Genomic DNA, 20,814 nt, shown 5'->3' with positions numbered 1-20,814 from the left:
ATGCAGCTAAGTGTCTAATTAAACCATTTCAGAGAGCAATTAATAGTTCAACACATTGCTGTAGGTCTGGAGTCACGTACGAGTCTGACTGGGTAAAGATACCTGATCCCCTGCCCAAAATACATTGGTGAACCAAGACCGGTTCATGGTCATCATTACCTCCATTAAATATTTATTTAATTAATTGAACTTAAATTTCTCAACTATCAAAGTTGGGTTTAAACTTGTGTTACCAGTGCTGTAATATAGTCACCATTCAACCAGTTCACGTGATATTTAATTTTTAATAGGTCCATCTGTGGAATACCATGTCAAAGGGTCAAATATGCCAAGAATTGTTGTGATTCACAGCTAGATTGATTAATTAAAACTCAGATCAAAAAATATTCTCCATATATACTGTTAAAAATATAAGTGATTCCTGAGCAGGGGGTCGGAAGGGGATACTTACTTGGTGTGAGGCTGACATTTCAGTCTTTGTGTGTTATTCCGAAAGCTTCCTGGAGGACAGGGCTTACAAATCGCCTTCTGGTAGTGTTGCTTATCTTAACAAAAAAAAGACAGAGTTGAATGATAAACCAGAAACTCTATAACTTTACTAAAATATATGCACCCCAGGCATACCATCCACTCGAAGGGCAATGTCACATAAGCAAGGTCCACAGCCTCAATTGCTGATTTTTATACACAGCATGAAATGACGGGGAATATGTTTGCATCAGAAAGACAAGAATTTCTGTGCAAAAGACATTACAATAAAAGGGCAAAAAGTAAAGAGAGTGAGAAAACAACAATATAGAGAAGAAGGCTAGATAACTTTTACACTAACTTGGGAATATAAGAAATGGATGTGCAGAAGTGGAATTTTCATTTTAGAAGGAGAAAGATCATAAGATAAAGAATTGGTTAAGCTGGTTAAAAACTCTCAGATTTGAATGGCTCCCTGCTAAAGTCCTCATTACCATTTACTGTTTGGTCGCTGACTGGCAATGATAAAATCATTAACCTTTCATAGAACAACAGGAAAATCTATCATTATTAATGAATATAAAAAATGGAGTGAGGTGAAAATTACCTAAAGGAAGATTTTTCCCATCTCCGCATACTGCACAGTAATAACCAAGGGGGCATTGGCATTTCTTGTCATTTTTAGTGATGCAGGAAACATTTCCTGTGTCAAGAAAATTTTTTAAAAAGATTAACAAACAACATTGAACCTTATGCTATTCCATATTCTTCTTTTGTAGCCAGACTTATAGTTGATTTTAAGTAAGATTTGCACTTATCTGGCATCCCAAAGTACTTTACAGTGAAATACTTTTGAAGTTTAGTCATCAATTCATGTGGGAAACATTGCAGTTATAGAATCATAGAATCTCTACAAAGCAGGCCATTTGGCCCATCGGTCCACACCAGCCCTCTGAACAGTATCCCACCCAAACCCAGCCATAACCCTATCCCTATAACCCTTTGGGATATTTAGCATTTCTAATCCACCCTAACATGCACATATTTGGACTGTGGGAGGAAACCCACACAGACATGGGGAGAGTGTGCAAACCCTACACAGTCACCCAAGGGTGGAATTGAATCTGGGTCCTGACAATGTGAGGCAGCAGCGCTAACCATTGCTAACCAGGTCACCCCATTGGCAAGCACCAAGCATTTGCAAACCACATTGACCTAAACAGCTAGATTATTTGTTCTAGTTGCCATTTAAGGAATAGGGCAATGGGAGAATTCTCTTTCTCTGTCTCAGATGTGGGATCTGTTACAAGGTGGACGTAGCCTCAGCTTGCCATCTCATCTGAAAGGTGGCACCTCCAACACTACAACACTCCCTAAGTACTGCACAGGAGTATCAGCCTAGGTTATGTCCCCAAGTCTATGGAGTGGGACTTAAACCAACATTCCTTCAGCATCAGGGTTGAAGGTCAGTGAACCTCAGTCCACAAGTGGAGCACAATGTATGATGCTATAATTGATGCTACATTGGAAGGTGCCTTTATCAGCTAGACTACAAACAAAGCCCAATTAAACTTCCGTTCCATTCAATATTTCATCACAAAAGTGACTCTTAAATTTCTTGTTTACAAATAAAAGGAAGACAGAAATAAAAAAAAGGCAGCAATCCCATACCAGAGACTTCAATAATTTTTTCCCCATCTCATCCTGCTAAACCTGTCCACTTAGTCAGGAACAAAGTGAATATAGGAATGATAGAGGACAAAATTAAAATCTAACAAACACAATGTTAAAATCTGATTCACAAAAACTGTACGTTTGATGCTTACCTCCTCTTGTGGATAGCAATTCAACACAGTAGTTGTCAGCTGTGCTATTACCTTTAGTGTGAAGGATTTTTCCCAAGGCTGTACAACTGTATAAGATATTTGTCAGTTAGCCAATTCTTACAAGGTACTGAAATATTTTATAGCCTTTCATTTTGCAAAGGTGTCCAACTTAATATGTAAACTATATTTTGTATCAGTCCTAGGATTTTAGCCCATGGAATAATGGAGATCTAGTAACAATTCAAAGAGTAATTTATACCCAAATTCCTGCCATACCAGGTGCCCTTTGGATCATAACATCAAGGAGAACTGCAAAGGCCAGTGCAGGCTGTGCAGTGAACACTGGAACTGCAGTGGATCATTCAAACCAGGTTTGCCATTGAATTAGACCAAGACTTGACTGTGCCTTGTTTCCTCTGGGTGAAGGACTAGTTTTTGCTCTTACTGCACTGTTAATTTTCCGATGATTCCCCTTTGCTCTTGGTTTCCCTCCACCCCACCAATCATTGCTGTCTATTTATCCCACTCCCTTATCATTTGAACCATTCCAACTAGATCACCCCTTACATCTTTGAAATTCAAGGCGATACAGCTTAGTATCTGTAGCCTGGCCTTATCATTTAACCTTTATGTCCATGTTGATTCTGGTTAATCTACACTGAATTCCCAGTAAAGCCAAACTATCCTTCCTGGGGTGCAGTATCTGTTTAAACACAGTACTTCAGATAGACCCAGCCAGCCAGAGTGTTATTTAATTATAACATGCTATCCATTAACTTGTCTTCAAACCCACTTTAAATAATGGTCTGCACCCTGTCAGCCTTTTAAATTACTTTTTTGATCCTGTCCACTGACTTTTTGAGATGCTTGTTTGCAGAAACGTGGTTTCAGTTATCTTTTTTAGGCCTGAGTTGGATGATCTCACACTTCCTCACATTAAACTGGTAACTGATGACATTAGTGTGACATAAATAGAACAGTCTGAACTGGAGGGAAGCAACACTCTGAACCTGGAGAGACCTGGTTCCAACCAGGAGTGTAGTCATGAATCCAGTGTGAATAAAGAGCTGGAGTTACTTCAGCATATTGCATAACCAGATTACTGACAGAGGAAGGAGACAAAGTTTCACAAGAGAGCATCGAGAAACCAAGCCAGAGATAAATGACTGAGCGAACAAAGGCAGTTAACATCCTTCCGTTTTCACTCCAACCTCAAACCATGAACGTAATCTGCCACAGATTTGTCTATTCACTTTATCTATCACTTTGTCTGTTTGTAACTTTCTTCTCCCATCGATACTATTTACCAGCATACCTCAGCAAACCTGTATATATAACTCATTTATGAGACTCAAGGACAAGTTTATATCAATCCTCAAAACTCTAGATCCATGCTCTCGCACGTCTAAATCCACGCTAATTTCAATAGTTTCCAAGAGTTAATCAGATGCACCAAACATCAACAATAATCACAGTCAACTGAGTTTTAAGGAGCTTTTGACGATAAAGGCTCCATATTGAAAATATTTTTCATTAACTGTCAAGGAAATAAAACACTCAGTTTAACAGAATGACTTACTTGGTGTGAGGCTGACATTTCAGTTTCTGTGTGGTATTCAGAAAAGTCCCTGGAGGACAAGGTTGGCATGTCCGTTTATAATAATCTTCTTTATCTAAGCAGTATTGAATGATAAACAAGATGTTTTGTACCTTCGAACAAGAATAATATGTTGACAACCCTTCTTTCCATCCACCCTCATCTCACTGCCCGGCTCCCACTTTGCCTTGCCCCTTTTCCCCCTCCCCTATGTCCTCCTAAGCCCCTCCACTCCACTCTAGTGTGGGTCAATGCAGACACCATGCACCCTGTCCATTCAGTCCCATCAAAGCATCTCCATCCTCCCACTGCAGACTGCACCCTTCCCTGGTTATGTGCAAATACCAATTTGTAGAAATTGGTATTTCCCAATGCCTGAAGGGTGGAGTCACACTTTGAGAAAAAGTGTTTGTTTGTCTCTCTGACGATAAAAAGGTGGACTTGATTGTGTTTGATCCTTTGTAATTACAGCATTTCATCCCTTTGCAAAATAATGTGTCACATATGTCCCTCAAGAAGTCACCTTCCACACTAACACCATTGATTCGCTAAAATTATTGGGTTAAATCCTTTCCTTCCTTTTGGCTAACTGTCAGTTTTGTCAAATTTCATTGAGGGCTCCTCTCTACGAGGCCTGGCAAGATTTCTCGCTGTATCTTACCAGAGGTCTCCTCATTAACTACAGACCCCATCCCTCTGCCGCCCCCTCCTCTGACTCTGCCCCATTCTATGATTCAGCCTACCCAGAGCCACTCACTCCTGCTGGGATATCCCAGAATGGACCAGACACTGGCACCATTTTTAAAATCCCGTTGTGCACCCAGACAATCGCAGTCAGTCCTGAGCACGGTGCCTGACATTTGCCCCGGTCATGGCAGACAGCGGGAGGTGATCACCCCCGCTTTGTGGGCAGGGAACTGGAGGCCCTGCTGGACAGGACTTCCTCTTCCCCCAAGGGCCAGGAGAGGACGCCATGACACCACACCCTGCCCGGCCTGGTCTCAGGCTGTCACCCGGGTCAAAGCTGTCGTGGCGTCAGGAGGAGAGCCTGGCGCTGTAGGAAAAAGGTCAATGACCTTCTCCCCTCCACCGATACTCAACCTCACTCTCTCTCTGTCACTGCACCCACCTCCCACGAAGGCTCATGCTCTACCACTCTCAGTATCGCCTGGAGCACTATCCAACCCCACCCCTCAGTCTCACCCACCCTCCACTAACCCTGTATACACTCGGTGCTGCCCACTCACTCACTTGGGACACCTCCCCACCTACACCAAGCAGCAACAAACAATAATTCCCTTTAATAGACAATTCGCTACTACTTCATGAGAATCTTGCCTTAATGTTGGGAAAGATTAAAAGATGCAGTGAGATGTTCTGACATTGAGAAAGCCTACCCAGGACTTCTCCTAGAATTCTGACACATTTCGGTCAGAACTCAGCCCCATCTCGGTCAGGCCACTGTAAGATTCTGACCAGTGTTTCTGTTATGAGAGCACTATTCATTGAAATTGATTTTATCATCACAGGATGCTTTTTATAGCTTGCACAACAAAACTGATAAGATCATTAATTTAACGACCAACACGGACTGCAAAGTTGTACACTTCAAGTTACATTTATTTGACATTTTAGTTAACACCCTCAATTAAAAAGTTTTCACGGAAGGGTTTATTTTTATTCTTTTGTGGGGTGTGGAGAAGGTGGTGGTGAGCTGCCTTCTTGTACTGCTGCAGCCTTTTTGGTGTAGGTGGGCCCACAATGCGGTTTGAGGGGGAATTCCAGGATTTTGACGCAGTAACACTGAAAGAATGGTGATAGATTTCCAAGTCAGCATGGTGAGTGGCTTGAAGGGAACTTGCCATATATCTGCTGCCCTTGTCCTACTAAATGGAAGCGGTCGTGGGTTTGGGAGGTGCTGCCTGAGGATCTTTGGTGAATTTCTGCAGTGCATTTTGTAGATGATACACACTGCTGCTACTGAGCATCGGTGGTGGAGGGAGTGGATGGTGTGGATGTAGTGCCAATCAAGTGAGCTGCTTTGTCCTGGATGGTATCAAGCTTCTCGAGTGTTGATGGAGCTGAACCCATCCAGGTAAGTGTGGAGTATTGCATCACACTCCTGATTTGTGCCTTGCAGATGGTGGACAGGCTTTGAGGAGTCAGGAGGTGAGTTACTACCCGCTGTATTCCCAGCCTCTGATCTGCTCTCGTAGCCACTGTATTTATACGGCTAGTCCAGGTCAATTTCTGTGAGGAGTCTTGGACCTCACACAATATTAACTCCATAGTTAGCCCAGAAACATGAGCCCAGGTCTCCTGGTAGCAGCAGCTACAATCAGGACAAGAGGAGAAAGAACATTCAGGACGTTGGTCCATACCTGATAGCATTGGCTTCTTATCACCACACACCTTACAATGTTCACACTTAGCTGGGTCATCAGTAATACAGTAATAATGGGAATCACATTCGCATTTGCGATTTGTTGTAGGACTGCACTGAACGGTCTCGATACTGTTACCTGTGAAGACAAAGTAAAATAGCGTTTGCACGAGCAGCGATTAACATGGATAAAAATCTAATATCTAACTGTCGCCAGAAACACCAAAATGATTACATTTCAGGAAGGACAATGTGGAGTTCTGGCCATAAGTCCAAGCTATGAAGGCTTTAACCCTGCATTCCCCATGGTTAATCCACCTAACCTGCATGTCTTGGACTGTGGGAGGAACTGGAGCACCTGGAGGAAACCCACACGGACACAGGGAGAATGTGCAAACTCCACACAGACAGTCACCCAAGTCTGGAACCGAACCCAAATTCCTGGCGCTGTGAGGCAGCAGTGCTAACCACTGAGCTACCGTGCTATCTGTTAGGAATAGGACAAGGCTCTGCAACTTTTCCAACCCTACTTTGCCCACAAATTAGATCATGATTGATTTGCACTTCTTCTCTATTTTCATGTCTTTTTGATGTTATTTTGGAAATTCTAATATTATTGGCCTCCAGATGAAATATTGCACCTTTCCTTCACTGATCTCCTCATGATTTCTGTTTTCTCATAAGTTCATGATCGATGGACGAGGACTGGGGATTTGTGGGGTGGGGGGGAGAGGAAATCCTCCGCCTGGAAGTTTCCCTCCAAAAACACCAAAATATCCCTGTTTTCCAAGAAACAATCTAATTTACTTGTAAACAAATTTGCTTTAACTTTGCTTGAATCAATGTAGTATAGGTATTGATCTTCTGTACTGGCACAGCTTAGCTGTAGGAGAGTTTAGCATGCTAATATTTGAATGAAGGCTTCCCTCAAAAAATGCAACATAGATGTCAACGCATGGGAGAGTCTCATTCAGAAGAAACTGAATTAGAAAAAGCTCCTGTATGAAGAGAGACCATTCTTTGAGAACACACATTGGCAAGAGGAAGCACAGAAAAGGAACCAGAGAAAGGAACACCGGTGATCTGGAGGCCAAAGACCAATTCCACCTCCCAGAAACACCTGCAGAAATGTAGCTCTAGAATCAGCTACACAGGGGCATCAGAACCCAGGACCACTGACGTGGAATTTCCCCGGTGGACAATCAGAATTGTTCATGAGTGATTGCCGGAAACGAGCATTTGAATAAACTACATGCAACTGGAAGAAGATGTGAAGCTGAAGGATTACTGAAGGATTCAAGGAGGTACTTTAACATTTACCTGTACAAGGTCCATAACACTTGCGACATTCTTTCAGGGAATTCTCTTTCTCAGTGTATGTTCCTTCCTCGCAGGGAGCACATTGTATCTGGCTCTTGCTTGAATATGATGATGATGAAACCTTGTATTTACCTTTCACCAGTGGAAGACATAAATATTTCATCATTATGCGTAACCAATGTACAGTGAAATACCTGAAATATTTTGCCTAATCTTTAGGCACACTGATGACAATCAGTTTACAATGAGGTGCTTTAAAACATTGGTTCATCCATTTTGGTTTCTGTTGCGCTGGGGATGAGTTGGTTAGATTTGCCTCAGCTGGTGTAGTCATTCTTGTGGGTTAGGCTGCCTGGACGTTTCAGGGATTTAGTAGAAATCCTACAGTGTGGAAACAGGCCCTTCAGCCCAACAAGTCCATACCAACCCTCAGATATCCCACCCATCCCCCTATAACCCACCTAGTCTACACATCCCTGAACACTACAGGCAGTTTAGCACGGCCAATCCACCTAGCCTGCACATCTTTGGACTGTGGGAGGAAACCGGAGCACCCAGAGGAAACTCACGCAGACAATGGGCAAACTCCACACAGACAGTCACCCGAGGGTGGAATCGAACCCAGGTCCCTGGCGCTGTGAGGCAGTAATGCTAACCACTCAGCCACCATGCTGCAATTTTTGTTGAGCCATACTTTTGAATTCATAGTTCCAAGAAAATATGTTGGTCACAACAGATTGCTAGATTTTACACTCAACATGAGGAACTTTTGAACTCATGCTACAGTTTTCAATATTGAATAATGGTATTTCAACACCTCAAACATGTAGATTTGAAGTAGACTTGGAGTTCTACCCAGTACTTCCCCTTCAGCTACATTGTCACCGTCCTGTGTGCTACATCAAGCTCACTGTCTTATCCATTTTCTGACACTTTGGAATCCTCACTCTTTTATTTAGAGCTGTGCTTGTGACCAACATCCCCTGCCACATGGTGCACCCTGTGTACATTCAGGGAAGCATTGTGTTTAAACCCATAGCCGAGGGATAGGCTGTGTACAATAAATGACTGACAACCAGGTCATCAGGGCCAGAGAATTAGAAGTGCACTTGGCTGGAATGGTTCTATGATGAAAGTCGTGTAAAGGTCATCTGACCAAGTTTACTGCCAAAACAATTTCCATCAAAATTCTCCCTCCAACTATTTACAATCTGACCATGCAGAACAGCAGGTCACGGTGGCCATATTTAATGGCAATGCCCTCTAACTCTTGCATTGGGAATACATTCCATCGATTTAAGACACAATAACAGGTCTCAGTATTAGATTTCTCTCGTGCAGGCTGTTGTATCTTTACAGTTTTAGCACTATGTGACTGCTAATGTCAGTGTAACATGATCATGTTGCTAACTTAGGCAGTTTCATGGATGGTTATTTTAACCAAACTATCTGGTAAGCCACAATGTACTTTGGGGACTGGTGGGAATTGAACCCAGACCTTCTGGCTCAAAGATAGGGACACTGCCAAGGTGCTGCAAGATCCCTATCAGTTTTGTTATATAATACATGAGTGGTCAAGATTCTGGGAGCAAGCTGTTCTGTTTGAGTCATGCTGGGATATTACTTCATACCTGCTAGAATGATTAACTGTTTTAACTCAGTCTAGAGGGACTTAAACTTACAACCTTCTAACCAAACTGGCACTGATAGAATATTAAGACTGGAGAAACACATTTTCCATATTGTTCATCTCCAGACATTCTTAAAGGAGGAAATAAATCAATTGTGCTAGCATGCAAACTAAAAACAATGTGGTGATGATTCAGAGATTATTTAAGGGGAGATGTGAGGACCATTATCACTGCCACAAGTTTAGCTTTGGTTGAGCACTGAAAATTAAACCCACATCACACAAGACACTGTGATAAACTATGGTGTTTAGTTTACTGTGAAAATAGCCAATTTGGTTTATTTATATGTCTACTCAAAATAATTAAAGGTTGGACAAGCTAAGTGAAGATCTGAAGCTACCTAGAATGGGGACAGGCCATTGAACCCAAATGTTCCACGTTGGAGTTGTGTTCCAAACAAGCTTTGTTCAGTGGAAAACCCCAAGACTGTTCTGCTGGTAGTGAATTAAATAGGCTCAAACCCAGACCATATCCTGAGACTTAATGACCTGTTCAATGACTGGCATCCTTACAAAGAGAAGAAATTTGCATTTATATAGAGCTTACATGACCACTGGTTGTCCCAAATCTCCTTATAGCCAATGAGTTACCTTTCGAAGTGTAACCGCTGTTGTAATATAGGAATGACAGCAGTCAATTTGCAAACAGCAATGTGGAAGTTACCAGACAATCTGTTTGTGTGGGATATTGATTGAGGGTTAAGTATTGCATGGGAAAATGAAAGAACTCCCCCACTCTTTACATAATATTATGGAATCTTTTACATCTTATCAAAGCCCTATGCAAAAGACAGCAAACCCAACAGTGCAGCACTCCCTCAACACTGCACTGAAGCAGCAGTCTCAATGACCTGATAAAATTTCTGAGGCGTGCTTTGAATCTATGACCTTGTGACACACTCTCAGTGGTGCAGCCATTACACCCAGCCATGCTGTGAAGATAACATGCAGTGAATACACCGTCCCCAGATCAAGGCCAAGTTACAGCAACCCAATGTTTCCATAGACTTCCCCCTTATCTTTACCTTTGGTTTCTGATGTAAACCACCCTCCCCAAAAGCATCTGTTATATCATCAACTACTAAATGCAAAACAGCAGGAGTAAGAAAGCATAATAAAACCCATAATAATTTAACCAGTAGTTTCAGAATGAAATGGTGCTTTTACCTGGAGGACATTTTTGCTGAGAAACCTGAAAAATATCAAGAAAATATCACAAGTTACAACTACAGACTGTGAATGAAATGGAAGATAAAATATCAATACTTCCTTCAAGTGATTGTTAAAGCAATAATCAAAACATAGGAACATAGGAACAAAGGAACAGGAGTAGGCCATTCAGCCCCTTGAGCCTGTTCCACCATTCAGTGAGATCATGTCTGATCTGTGGCCTACCTGCCTCTGCCCCTTCTCCTTTAAAACCTTTGCTTAATGAAAATTTCTCTGTCTCAGATTTCAAATTAACAACTGATCCAGCATTCACTGCCATTTGTGGAAGAGAGTTCCAAACCTCTACCACCCTTTGCATGTAGAAGTGCTTCCTAACATCCCTCTTGAATGGTCTGGCCCTAATTCTCAGATGATGCCCCTTAGTTATAGAATCCCCACCCAGTGAAAATAGATTATCCTTACCTACCCTGTCTTTTCCTGTTAATATCTTGAAGACTTCGATCAGACCATAAGTCCATAAGACATAGGAGCAGAATTAGGCCATTCGACCCATCAAGTCTGCTCCGCCATTTGATCATGGCTGATCACTCCTTAACCTTCTAAATCTGGAGAAAATGGGCCTAATCTGTGTAATCGCTCCTCATAACTTAACCCCTGAAGCCCAGGTATCATTCTTGTAAATCTACGTTGTACTCCGTCCATTATTCAATTTATTCTTCCCAAAATGTGGGGTCCTGATCTGCTCACAGTACTCCAAATGGAGTCTAACCTGAATGTTCTCTAAGTAAAAGATTACTGTTTGTTATTTCTGGAACATTCCCTAGATGATAAAGGCTGGGAGGAGGACTGTTTAGTGTATGGGGAGGTAATCAGCTCTAAGGAGGGAGTAAAGATGTATAGGCACCTGGAGACCTTTCCCTTGTCCTGGACACAGAGACATCATCAACTGCCCATTCACTTTAGATTACACAACACAAACAATACAGCAACAGGCCATTCTACCCAACCAGTCCACGCAATTGCTTATGTTCCAATCTTGGGTTTCCTCCCATCTTCAAATCAATCAATATGACCCTCTATTTCTCTCCTTCCTCCTCAGTTTGTCTAGCTTCCCCTTAAATATAACGATACCACTCTCATCAAACACTCCCTGTGCGAGCAGGTTTAACATTCTCACCACTCTCTGGGTGAAAGCATTTCTTCTGAATTCTCTATTGGGTCCCTATGTTATATGGACACCCTCAAGGTATACTCTTCCCCACCTGAGGAAAGATTCTTTCTGAGTCCACTTGATCAAAATCCTTACTTCTGTGAGGTCATCCTGAGTCTTCTTTTTCCAAGAGGAAACAGCCCCTGCCTGCCAATCCTTTCCTGATGTGGCTACCCACACATTTTTGGTCACGTCCTTGTAAATTTGCTCTTAATAACATTGCGCTGAGATCTAGTGTGAGGTAACCACGGTTCGAAACAGATTTAGCATAACGTTCCTCTGTTTCAATTTAACCCCACTGGAGATAAAGCCTAGTGTTTGGTTTGCTTTGATGGATAGTTTGCTAACCCGTGGAGTTGGCAATTGTACTTATGCACGAATCATCAGTTCGAAAATCTACTGCTCCTCATGTGTGGAAATGGGTCCCAACCATAAACCTTTCAGTCAATCAGTGTTACTGAGCTTAGTCCCAGCAGCAGAACTCACTGCATTAAGAGTTCTGCTTGACAACAATCAACCCACACATTGTTAGCTGTTAGACATTACAATAGTTTAGTAAACATCTGCTTGTCAGCACCAGAGGGCACTGCAGTATGCTGCTATTAAAACGTTTTAGGTTTTAACTTTATGGAAACAGAGAGAAAATAAAATCCTTATTAACTTGATTTGCCAATGAATGAGCAGTTGTCCATAAAATCTGGCACCTCACCACATAAATCAAACACTTAGCCTCTCTCTTGCAGGGAAGATTGTGCAAGGTTAGAAGATCTCGTTTTTCTTACTCTCCCAAGGATTTTATAAAGCACTCTGCAGCAATGAACTTTTACTCACTCTTCAAACTGAATGATTGGAACGGACAGAAATCTGTGTCACATAACAACGTGTGGGAGCAGAATCTGAAACCAGCTTTTCGCCATGGCAGATGTAAAACTCTCACACATCCTTTCAAATTGCAAGCTGCAGGTAAAGGTCAGGGTCCCGATTTACACTGAGTATGAGGATGGCACAGAGAAACAATGGAAATAGGAGCAGCAGTATCGGCTATCTGGCCATTCAATCAACTAAAGCCACGGCTGATTGATCTCAACTGTGTTTTCCTTACACTGCCCCCACCTCCATATCCCTTGATATCTTTAATTTCAAGAAATCTGTTGGTCTCTGACTTGAATATACTCAAGGACGGGACCACCACAGTCTTCTGGGATAGAGAATTCCAAAGCGTATCCAGAAAGATAAACTGAAAAAATGCGAATGACTAAATGATGCTAAATTTAAGTTTTAAGAGTTTCACTTTTCCGACGTCAGAGAGATAAGAGTTAAGGAATAGCTTAAAGTAGAAGGATATGACAGGGAATTGTGGGGATTGATTTGGACCCAGGCAGCTGAAGGCATTTGCCAAAGATGGAATGGAAGGACCTGGAGATGAATGAATGAATGAATGTATCAGTCAAATTAGAGGAACTTAGGAGGTCTTAGGAGTCAGAGGAGCTTACAAGATAAACAGAGGGGTGGAGCCACAGAGGGAACTGAACATCAGGATGAGAATTTGGAAAATCTAAATTTTTCAAAGTAAATGTGTTCTGTTGTGCCTGAGGGACCATTCAGGAGTCACAACCAACAGGGTTACCTTGACGCCCATATGGCACTTATACAGATCTGCCAGCGATTTTCCACCAGTTTCTGGATCAGTGATCCCCACCTATCACCTCACTGGGTATGTATGGAGTTCCTTTTTATATTCTTTCACGGGAAGAGGATATCACTGCCCAACCCTAATTGTCCTTGAGATATACCTGGTGATGAGCTGCCTACCTGAACTGCTGCAATAAAAGCAAAATACGGCAGATTTTGCAAATCTGAAATAAAAACAGAATGTGCTGGAGAAAGTCAGCAGGTCTAGTGGCATCTATGGAAAGAGAAGCAGAGTTAACGTTTTGAGTCCAGTATGACTCTTCTTCAGAACTGTGGAGGAAGGACATGTGACAGGGAAAGTGAGTTTTGGCAAACATCGGGATGAAGAAAGAAAGCAATGAAGGCGAACATGTCTTAGAGTCATGGAGTCATACAGTACGGAAACAGACCCTTCAGTCCAACCAGTCTATGCCAACCATAATCCCAAACTAAACTAGGCCCACCTGCTTGCGCTTGGCACATATCCCTCCAAACCTTTCTCATTTATGTACTTATGTAAATGTCTTTTAGACATTGTAACTATCCGCATCCAACACTTCCTCTGGAATTTCATTCCACAGACAAATCACTCTCTGTGTAAAAAAGTTGCCCCCAGGTCCTTTTTAAATCTTTCTCTCTAACCTTAAAAATATACCCCCTAGCCTTGAAATCCCCCACCTTAGAGAAAAGACACCTGCCATTCACGTTATCTACACCCCTCATGATTTTATAAACATCTCTAAGGTCACCCCTCAACCTCCTGCACTCGAAAGTTTAAAACGTTAAATCCCTTCAGAGAGAAGAACAGGACATTTTTAAAGTGGGCATGCCTGGAAGAGAAGTGGCAGTGAATTAAATACTCAAATAAAAGCAAAATACTGTGGGTGCTGGAAATCTGAAATGAAAACCAAGTGTTGGAGATACTCTTGGAGAAAGATTACTGGCGATACTGTAGATAGCTTGAGACCACAAGCATGGGGAAAGACAAGTAGGTAGCTAGGCCTCCAGAAGTTGTCACTGTTAGTTCAGGAATCGAACCTATGCCCAGTACCATCATACATTATCCATCCAGCCAACTGAGCTAGCCATAATATACATAGCTTTATAGTTTAGTAATTCTGGAAGACCACTGTAATTGTGCAAGGCAGTAGTGGTATAGCAGTCATGTCACTGAGCGAGCAGATAGGAATAGGAGTAGGCCATTTGAGCCTGCTCCACCATTCACTAAATTCATGGCTGATCTGTGGCCTAACTCCATTTGCCTGCCTTGGCCCCATAACCCTTGAAACGCTTGTTTAATAAAAATGTGTCTATCTCAGATTTAAATTTAACAACTGAATTAGCAACAACTGCTATTTGAAGAAGAAATTTCAAAACCTCCAATATACTTTGTGTGTAGCAATGCTTTCTGACATCTCTCCTGAATGGCCTGGCCCTACTTCTTAGACAATGCCCCCGGTTCTAGAATCTTCAACCAGTGGGAAATATTTTATCTTTATCTACCCTGTCTTTCCTTGTTAATATAGAGTCATGGAGGCATAGAGTAATACAACATGGAAACAGGACCTTCGGCCCAAAATGGTCCATGCTGACCATGATGTCCGCTCAGCTAGTTCCAATTGCCTGCATTTGATCCATATCCCTCTAAACCTTTCCCATCCATGTACCTACCCAAATGTTTTTTAAATGTTGCTATTGTACCTGCCTCAACCACTTTCTCCAGCACTCCATTCCATATACGCACCCACTCTCTGTGTGTGAAGAAGTTGCCCCTCAGGTCCTTCTTAAATCTTTTCCCTCTCACCTTAAACCTATGCCCTCTAGTTTTCAATTTCCCTTCCCTGGGAAAAGGGCTATATGCATTCATCCTATCTATGCCCGTCATGATTTTATACACCTCAATAAGGTCTCCCCTCATTCTCCTACGTTCCAATGAATAAAGTCCTATCCTGGCCAACCTCTCCCTGTAACTCAAACCTACTATTCCTGGCAACATCCTTGTAAATCTTCTTTGCACATTTTCCAAATTAACTGTGTCTTTCCTATAACAGGGTGACCAAAACTGTACACAATACTCTAAGCGCAACCTCACCAACATCTTATACAACCGTCACATAAGTTCCCAACTCCTACACTAAATGCCTCGACCAATGAAGGCCAGCATGCTAAATGCCTTCCTCACCACCCTGTCTGCCTGTGACGCTGCTTTCAACGAACTATGTATTTGTACTCCTAGGTCCCTCTGTTCCACAACACTTCTCAGGACCTTACCATTTACTGCATAAGTCCTACCTTGGTTTGATTTTCCAAAAGGCAACACATCACACTTATCTGTATTCAATTACATTTGCCAATCCTGAGCCCACTTTCCCATCTGATCAAGATCCCTCTGTAATTTTTGATAACCTTCCTCGCTATCAATGATACCTCCTAAATTTGTGTCATCTACAAACTTACTAATCATGCTTTGTACATTCACATCCAGATCATTTGTCTCAATAACAAATAACAAAGGTCCCAGCACCAACCCCTGTGGCACACCACTAGTCACAGGCCTCCAGTCTAAGAAACAACCTTCAACCGTCACCATCTGCTTCCTACCATCGAGGAATTTTGAATCCAATTAGCTGGCTCTCCCTGGATCCCATGCAACCTGACCTTCATGACTAGCCTGTCATGCAGGACGTTGTCAAAGGCCTTACTAAAGTCCATATAGACAACATTCACGGCCCTATCTTCATCTATCATCTTGGCTACTTCTTTGAAAAACTCTAAAAGATTTGTCAGACATGACTTCCTGTGCACAAATCCATGCTGACTATCCCTAATCAGACCTTGACTATCCAAATGTTGGTTGATCCTGTCCCTCAGTATCTTCTCCAATAGCTTGCCTACCATTGACATCAGGCTCACTGGCCTGTAGTTCCCTGGTTTGTCTTTGCTACCTTTCTTAAATGATTGATCAACATTAGCCACCCTCCAGTCTTCTGGAACTTCACCTGTGGCTATATCCTGAAGATCTTGACTGGATTGCCCCTTAACCACCTAAATTCTAGGCAATAAAGGCCTAATTTCTCTAATCTTTCCTCATTAGGTAACCCTTGAAGTCCAGGTACCATCCTTGTAAACCTGTGTTGAACTCCCTTGAGGGCCAAAACATCCTTCCTAAGGTGTGGTGCCCAGATTGGAAATCTGCCATTCTTACATGGTAAGGCCTACATATGACTCCAGACCCACAGCAATGTGGCTGAGTCTTAACTGTTCTTGGGGAGTTAGGGTGGGCAATAAAGCTTGACCAATGACACTCTTATCCAATGAATGAATAAAAGTATCCCAAGTAATTGGGGTGGTACAGTGGCTTAGTGGTTATCACTGCTACCTTACAGTGCCAGGGACCCAGGTTCAATTCCACCCTCAGGTGCCTGTCTGTGTGGGGTTTGTACGTTCTCCCCATTCTGTGTGGGTTTCTGTTGGATGCTCTGGTTTCCTCCCACAGAGTCCAAAGATGTGCAGATTGGGTGAATTGACCATGCTAAATTCCCCATAATGTCCAGGGATGTGCAGGCTAGGTGGGTTAGCCATGGGAAATGCAGAGTTACAGAGATAGGATAAGGAGCTGTGTCTAGGTGAGGTGTTCTTCTGTGGGTTGGTACATACCCGATGGGTCAAATAACCTCTTTACATTCTGTAGGGATTCTGACTGTCATCTCCAGAGACTCATTTGAAAACTGTTCTTGAATATCCAAACAGGAAATGTTACTCTTTCTGTGGCAGACCTCCTCGCAATATCTTGCATAACTTGCTTCAACCCTTTGTGGGGACAGTGTGTGTCTATTAATGCTACAGTCACTCCCTGCCACTGCCCCTCAATCATTCCCTTTTCCAATCATCTGAAGGAGCTGGGAGATTTTCCACAACTGCTCCTACACCCACCGTCTGTTTGTGCTCCTTTGTGAACTGTGAATACCCAGCTGAAAATCCAGCCTTCTAACTGGACTCACCGAATTGCAAGTATTTGTGATGATTCCAGGCTGTATAACCTGTGACAATGCTGCCCTCAGAAGGTATGAAGTCCTCTGAGGAATCATCAACATGTGTGCCCACAAGTTGTAATTTAAGCCCTTGAAGACAAATGGAAAGGATGTGACTCATAGAGTCATAGAGTTGTGCAGCACAGAAACAGATCCTTTGATCCAACTCGTCCATGCCGACCAGATGGCCTAAATTAATCTAGTCGCATTTGCCAGTAATTGGCCCATATCCCTCTAAACCCTTCTTATTCATGTACCCACCCAGATACCTTTTAAATGTTGTAATTGTAGCAGCCTCCACCACTTCCTCTGGCAGCTCATTCCATACACGCACCATCCTCTGAAAAAAGTTGCCCCTTAGGTCCCTTTTAAATCTGTCCCCTGTCGAACTGCTATGATCCACCTTCAATGAACTATGAACCTCCACCCCAAGATCTCTTTGCTTGGCAACATTCCCCAGGATCCTACCATTAAGTGTGTAAGTCCTGCCCTGGTTTACCTTTCCAAAATGCAGCACCTCACATTTATCTAAATTAAGCTCCATCTGCCACTCCACGCCCCATTGGCCCATGTGACCAAGATCCTGTTGTACTCTGAGATAACCTTCTTCGCTGTCCACTACACCACCAATTTTGGTGCCGTCTCCAAACCTACTAACCATATTCACGTCCAAATCATTTGTATAAATGACAAAAAGCAGTCCTGACAAAGTAACAATATTGAAAATCACCAAACAACGCCTCTCATTGATACATCACTGGTGGAATAAAGGTGAAATGGGTGTCAGAGATACCTGTAATTCTGTCATCAGCAACTTTTACGTTCCTGGTCTCAACATCTCCAATTCAGAGGGATACTGATGTGTCATTTATCACCATTCTGCAATCTGCAGAACGTGTGACAGGTCACTTTTCCCTCTGACCTGGTCTGGTAACTAATGGTTCTTATGTGGTTGGTTCTGTTCAGTTTCTGATCAATGGTAATTCCAAGATGTTGATAATGGGGGCTTTCAGCAATGTCAAAAGTGATGGTTTCACTCTCTTTTGTTGGAGATGGTCATTGTCGGCCTGGCACCTGTGTGGCATGAATGTTACTTGCCATGTATCAGCCCAAGCCTGGATTTTATCCAAGATTTACCGTGTAACGTCATGGAATGCTTCAGTACCTGCAGAGTTGTGAATGCTGCTGAACATTACACAGTCATAACACCGTCACTTCTGACCTTATGATGGAGGGATTGTGTCACAAACCATTGCAATGCAATGGAAGTAGTTTGCATCACAAAAGCCATATGAACTAGTTTTTCCATTTCATAAAACCATTGTTAATAATACCTTATTTGTGTAACAGAAAAACACAGAAATTTTGTATTTTCTATGTATTAATAAGTTGCCAGGCACTGCCAAAAAAATTCTGAAAAAAAAACAACTTACATTTATATAGTGCTTTCAATGAAGTAAAACACCCCACAGTGGTTTGCAAGACAATATCAGGTAAATATTCCATTTAGCCAAAGAAAGACATATCAATTTTGGCAGCAACTGTGCAGAGAGTTGCTGGAAAGACATTTCAATGGTTCCTCATGGACTGGGGTTAAATTATCTCTATCTGACATTCCGTATTGATCAATAAAAAGTTCTGTCAATTGATTATTGGGAAGTCTAAAACCATTGTTTTTGGTCTCTGCTCCAAACTCCGTTCCCAAACTCCTTACTCCAGCCATTTCCCTCACAATGATCTGAGACTAAACTCCAGACTATTTGCAATCTCATTATCATATTTTACCCCTAGTTGAATTTCTGACATCATATTCATGTAATCATTAATATCATCAATTTCCAACTCCGTAATATTGCTGCAGTTTACACTTCGTCAGCTTATCCACTGCTGAAACCCTCAGTCATCTTTGTGTTTTCTGTAGACTTGACTAAATCAATGCACTCCTTCTTGCTTTCCTACATTCTACCCTCCATAAATATGAGATCATCCATAACTCTGCTAGTCATGTCCTAACTCACGTTAGCCTATTCCCTCCACCCCCCACTCTGTGCTCACTGACCTACATTGACTCTCAGTCAAACATCTTGTTCAAATCTCTCTTCATGACTTTGCCTCTCCCTATCTCTGTCATCTGCTGCAGCCCCACAACTTTCAAAGGTTTCTGCATTTGTCTAATTCTGGCCTCTTGAGCAGCCAGATCACAGCCATTTACTATTAGTGGTTGTTCTTTCAGTTGCCTCAGTTCTAAGAACTAGAATTCTTTCTTGACACACTTCCACCTCTTTACCTCACTTTCCTTTATCAAGATGCTTGTTAGTACCTGTGTCTTTGATTGAGCTTTTGGTCATTTGACCTCATACCTTCTTTAGTGGTTAAGTGTCATATTTTGTTCTATAATGTTCCAATAAAGTGCCTTGGTATTCTTAATTACATTAAAGTGTTATCTAAATATAAGTTGTTGTTCTGATTGTGTTCCGAGTGCCAATTTGCCCTTTCAGTGATTTTGTGATGAATGGCAATACATCAGGGAATGTTCTTTGGGTGCACCCCTGATTAAAGAACTGTTTCACAGAAAGTGGTTGTGAAATGGAGAGGGCACTGGTCAGAGTGTGTTAGAAGTTTACATTGTTTTAAACTTTCCAGTGTTGGTAAATGGAACAGCTGGAGAATGCATCCTTATTCCATTGTATAACGTCCAATTGGAGTGTGACTTGTTGTCTGGTCTGGCAGTAGTCAGAGTAGTTAGGAAATGAGCAGTGATTTACTCCTGGGGATGATCTGGCAGGAGTGAAAGTAGTAGCCTCACCTATAATCACAGCCTAGGTGAAGTTGAAGAAATGGAACAATTGCAAGAATGGGTTCTGGGTACTTTTCCATCATGAGAGAGCTAGGGCTTTTCTCTTTAGAATGACGAAGGATGAGAGGTGTACAAAATGATCAGAGGTATAGGTAGAGTAGACAGCCAAAGACTTTTTCTTAGGGTGGAGGTAGCTATTACGAAGGGGCATAGTTTTAAAGTGAGTGGAGGTAGATATAGGGGAGACGTCAGAGGTAGGTTCTTTACTCAGAGAATGGTAGGGGCGTGGAATGCATTGCCGGAGAGGGTAGTGGAGTCGGCCTCATTAGGGGCATTTAAGCGGCTATTAGATAGGCATATGGATGATAGTATAAGGTAGGGGTGGAAGTTAGATAGACCTTAGGTTTAGGGTAAAAGTTCAGCACATCGTGGGCCAAAGGGCCTGTACTGTGCTGTACCGCACTATGTTCTATGTGTAGTGACCAGAATGGCTAAACAAAGTTCATCACCAGACATTACGTTAATACCACTAGTAGATGCACACATTGTCTCTCTCTCCCTCTCTCTGTATCTCCCTCACACACACAGACAGACAGACAGATACACACACACACACACACACACACACACACACACACACACACACACACA

General features: G+C 42.3%; 1 protein-coding gene across 1 annotated transcript in view; it reads right to left on the bottom strand.

Annotated features, from left to right (window-relative positions):
* LOC109936799 overlaps positions 1 to 16,083 on the bottom strand; it is a 35,725-nt gene extending 19,642 nt beyond the window's left edge. Inside the window, exons 1-8 of the mRNA XM_048614860.1 lie at positions 15,994 to 16,083; positions 10,452 to 10,476; positions 7,595 to 7,726; positions 6,273 to 6,413; positions 3,874 to 3,967; positions 2,295 to 2,380; positions 1,076 to 1,171; positions 452 to 545 (exon numbers count right to left, since the gene is read on the bottom strand). Of these exons, the coding sequence (XP_048470817.1) occupies positions 452 to 545; positions 1,076 to 1,171; positions 2,295 to 2,380; positions 3,874 to 3,967; positions 6,273 to 6,413; positions 7,595 to 7,726; positions 10,452 to 10,476; positions 15,994 to 16,083 (758 nt within the window). The remainder of the gene's footprint in view (positions 1 to 451; positions 546 to 1,075; positions 1,172 to 2,294; positions 2,381 to 3,873; positions 3,968 to 6,272; positions 6,414 to 7,594; positions 7,727 to 10,451; positions 10,477 to 15,993) is intronic.
* Between the last annotated feature and the right edge of the window lie 4,731 nt (positions 16,084 to 20,814).

Source organism: Rhincodon typus, chromosome 31 (genome assembly GCF_021869965.1).
Source record: "Rhincodon typus isolate 14 chromosome 31, sRhiTyp1.1, whole genome shotgun sequence".
NCBI classification, from domain to species: domain Eukaryota; kingdom Metazoa; phylum Chordata; class Chondrichthyes; order Orectolobiformes; family Rhincodontidae; genus Rhincodon; species Rhincodon typus.
Note: the sequence above shows the minus strand (reverse complement) of the source record. Positions and strands in the feature narration are given on the sequence as shown.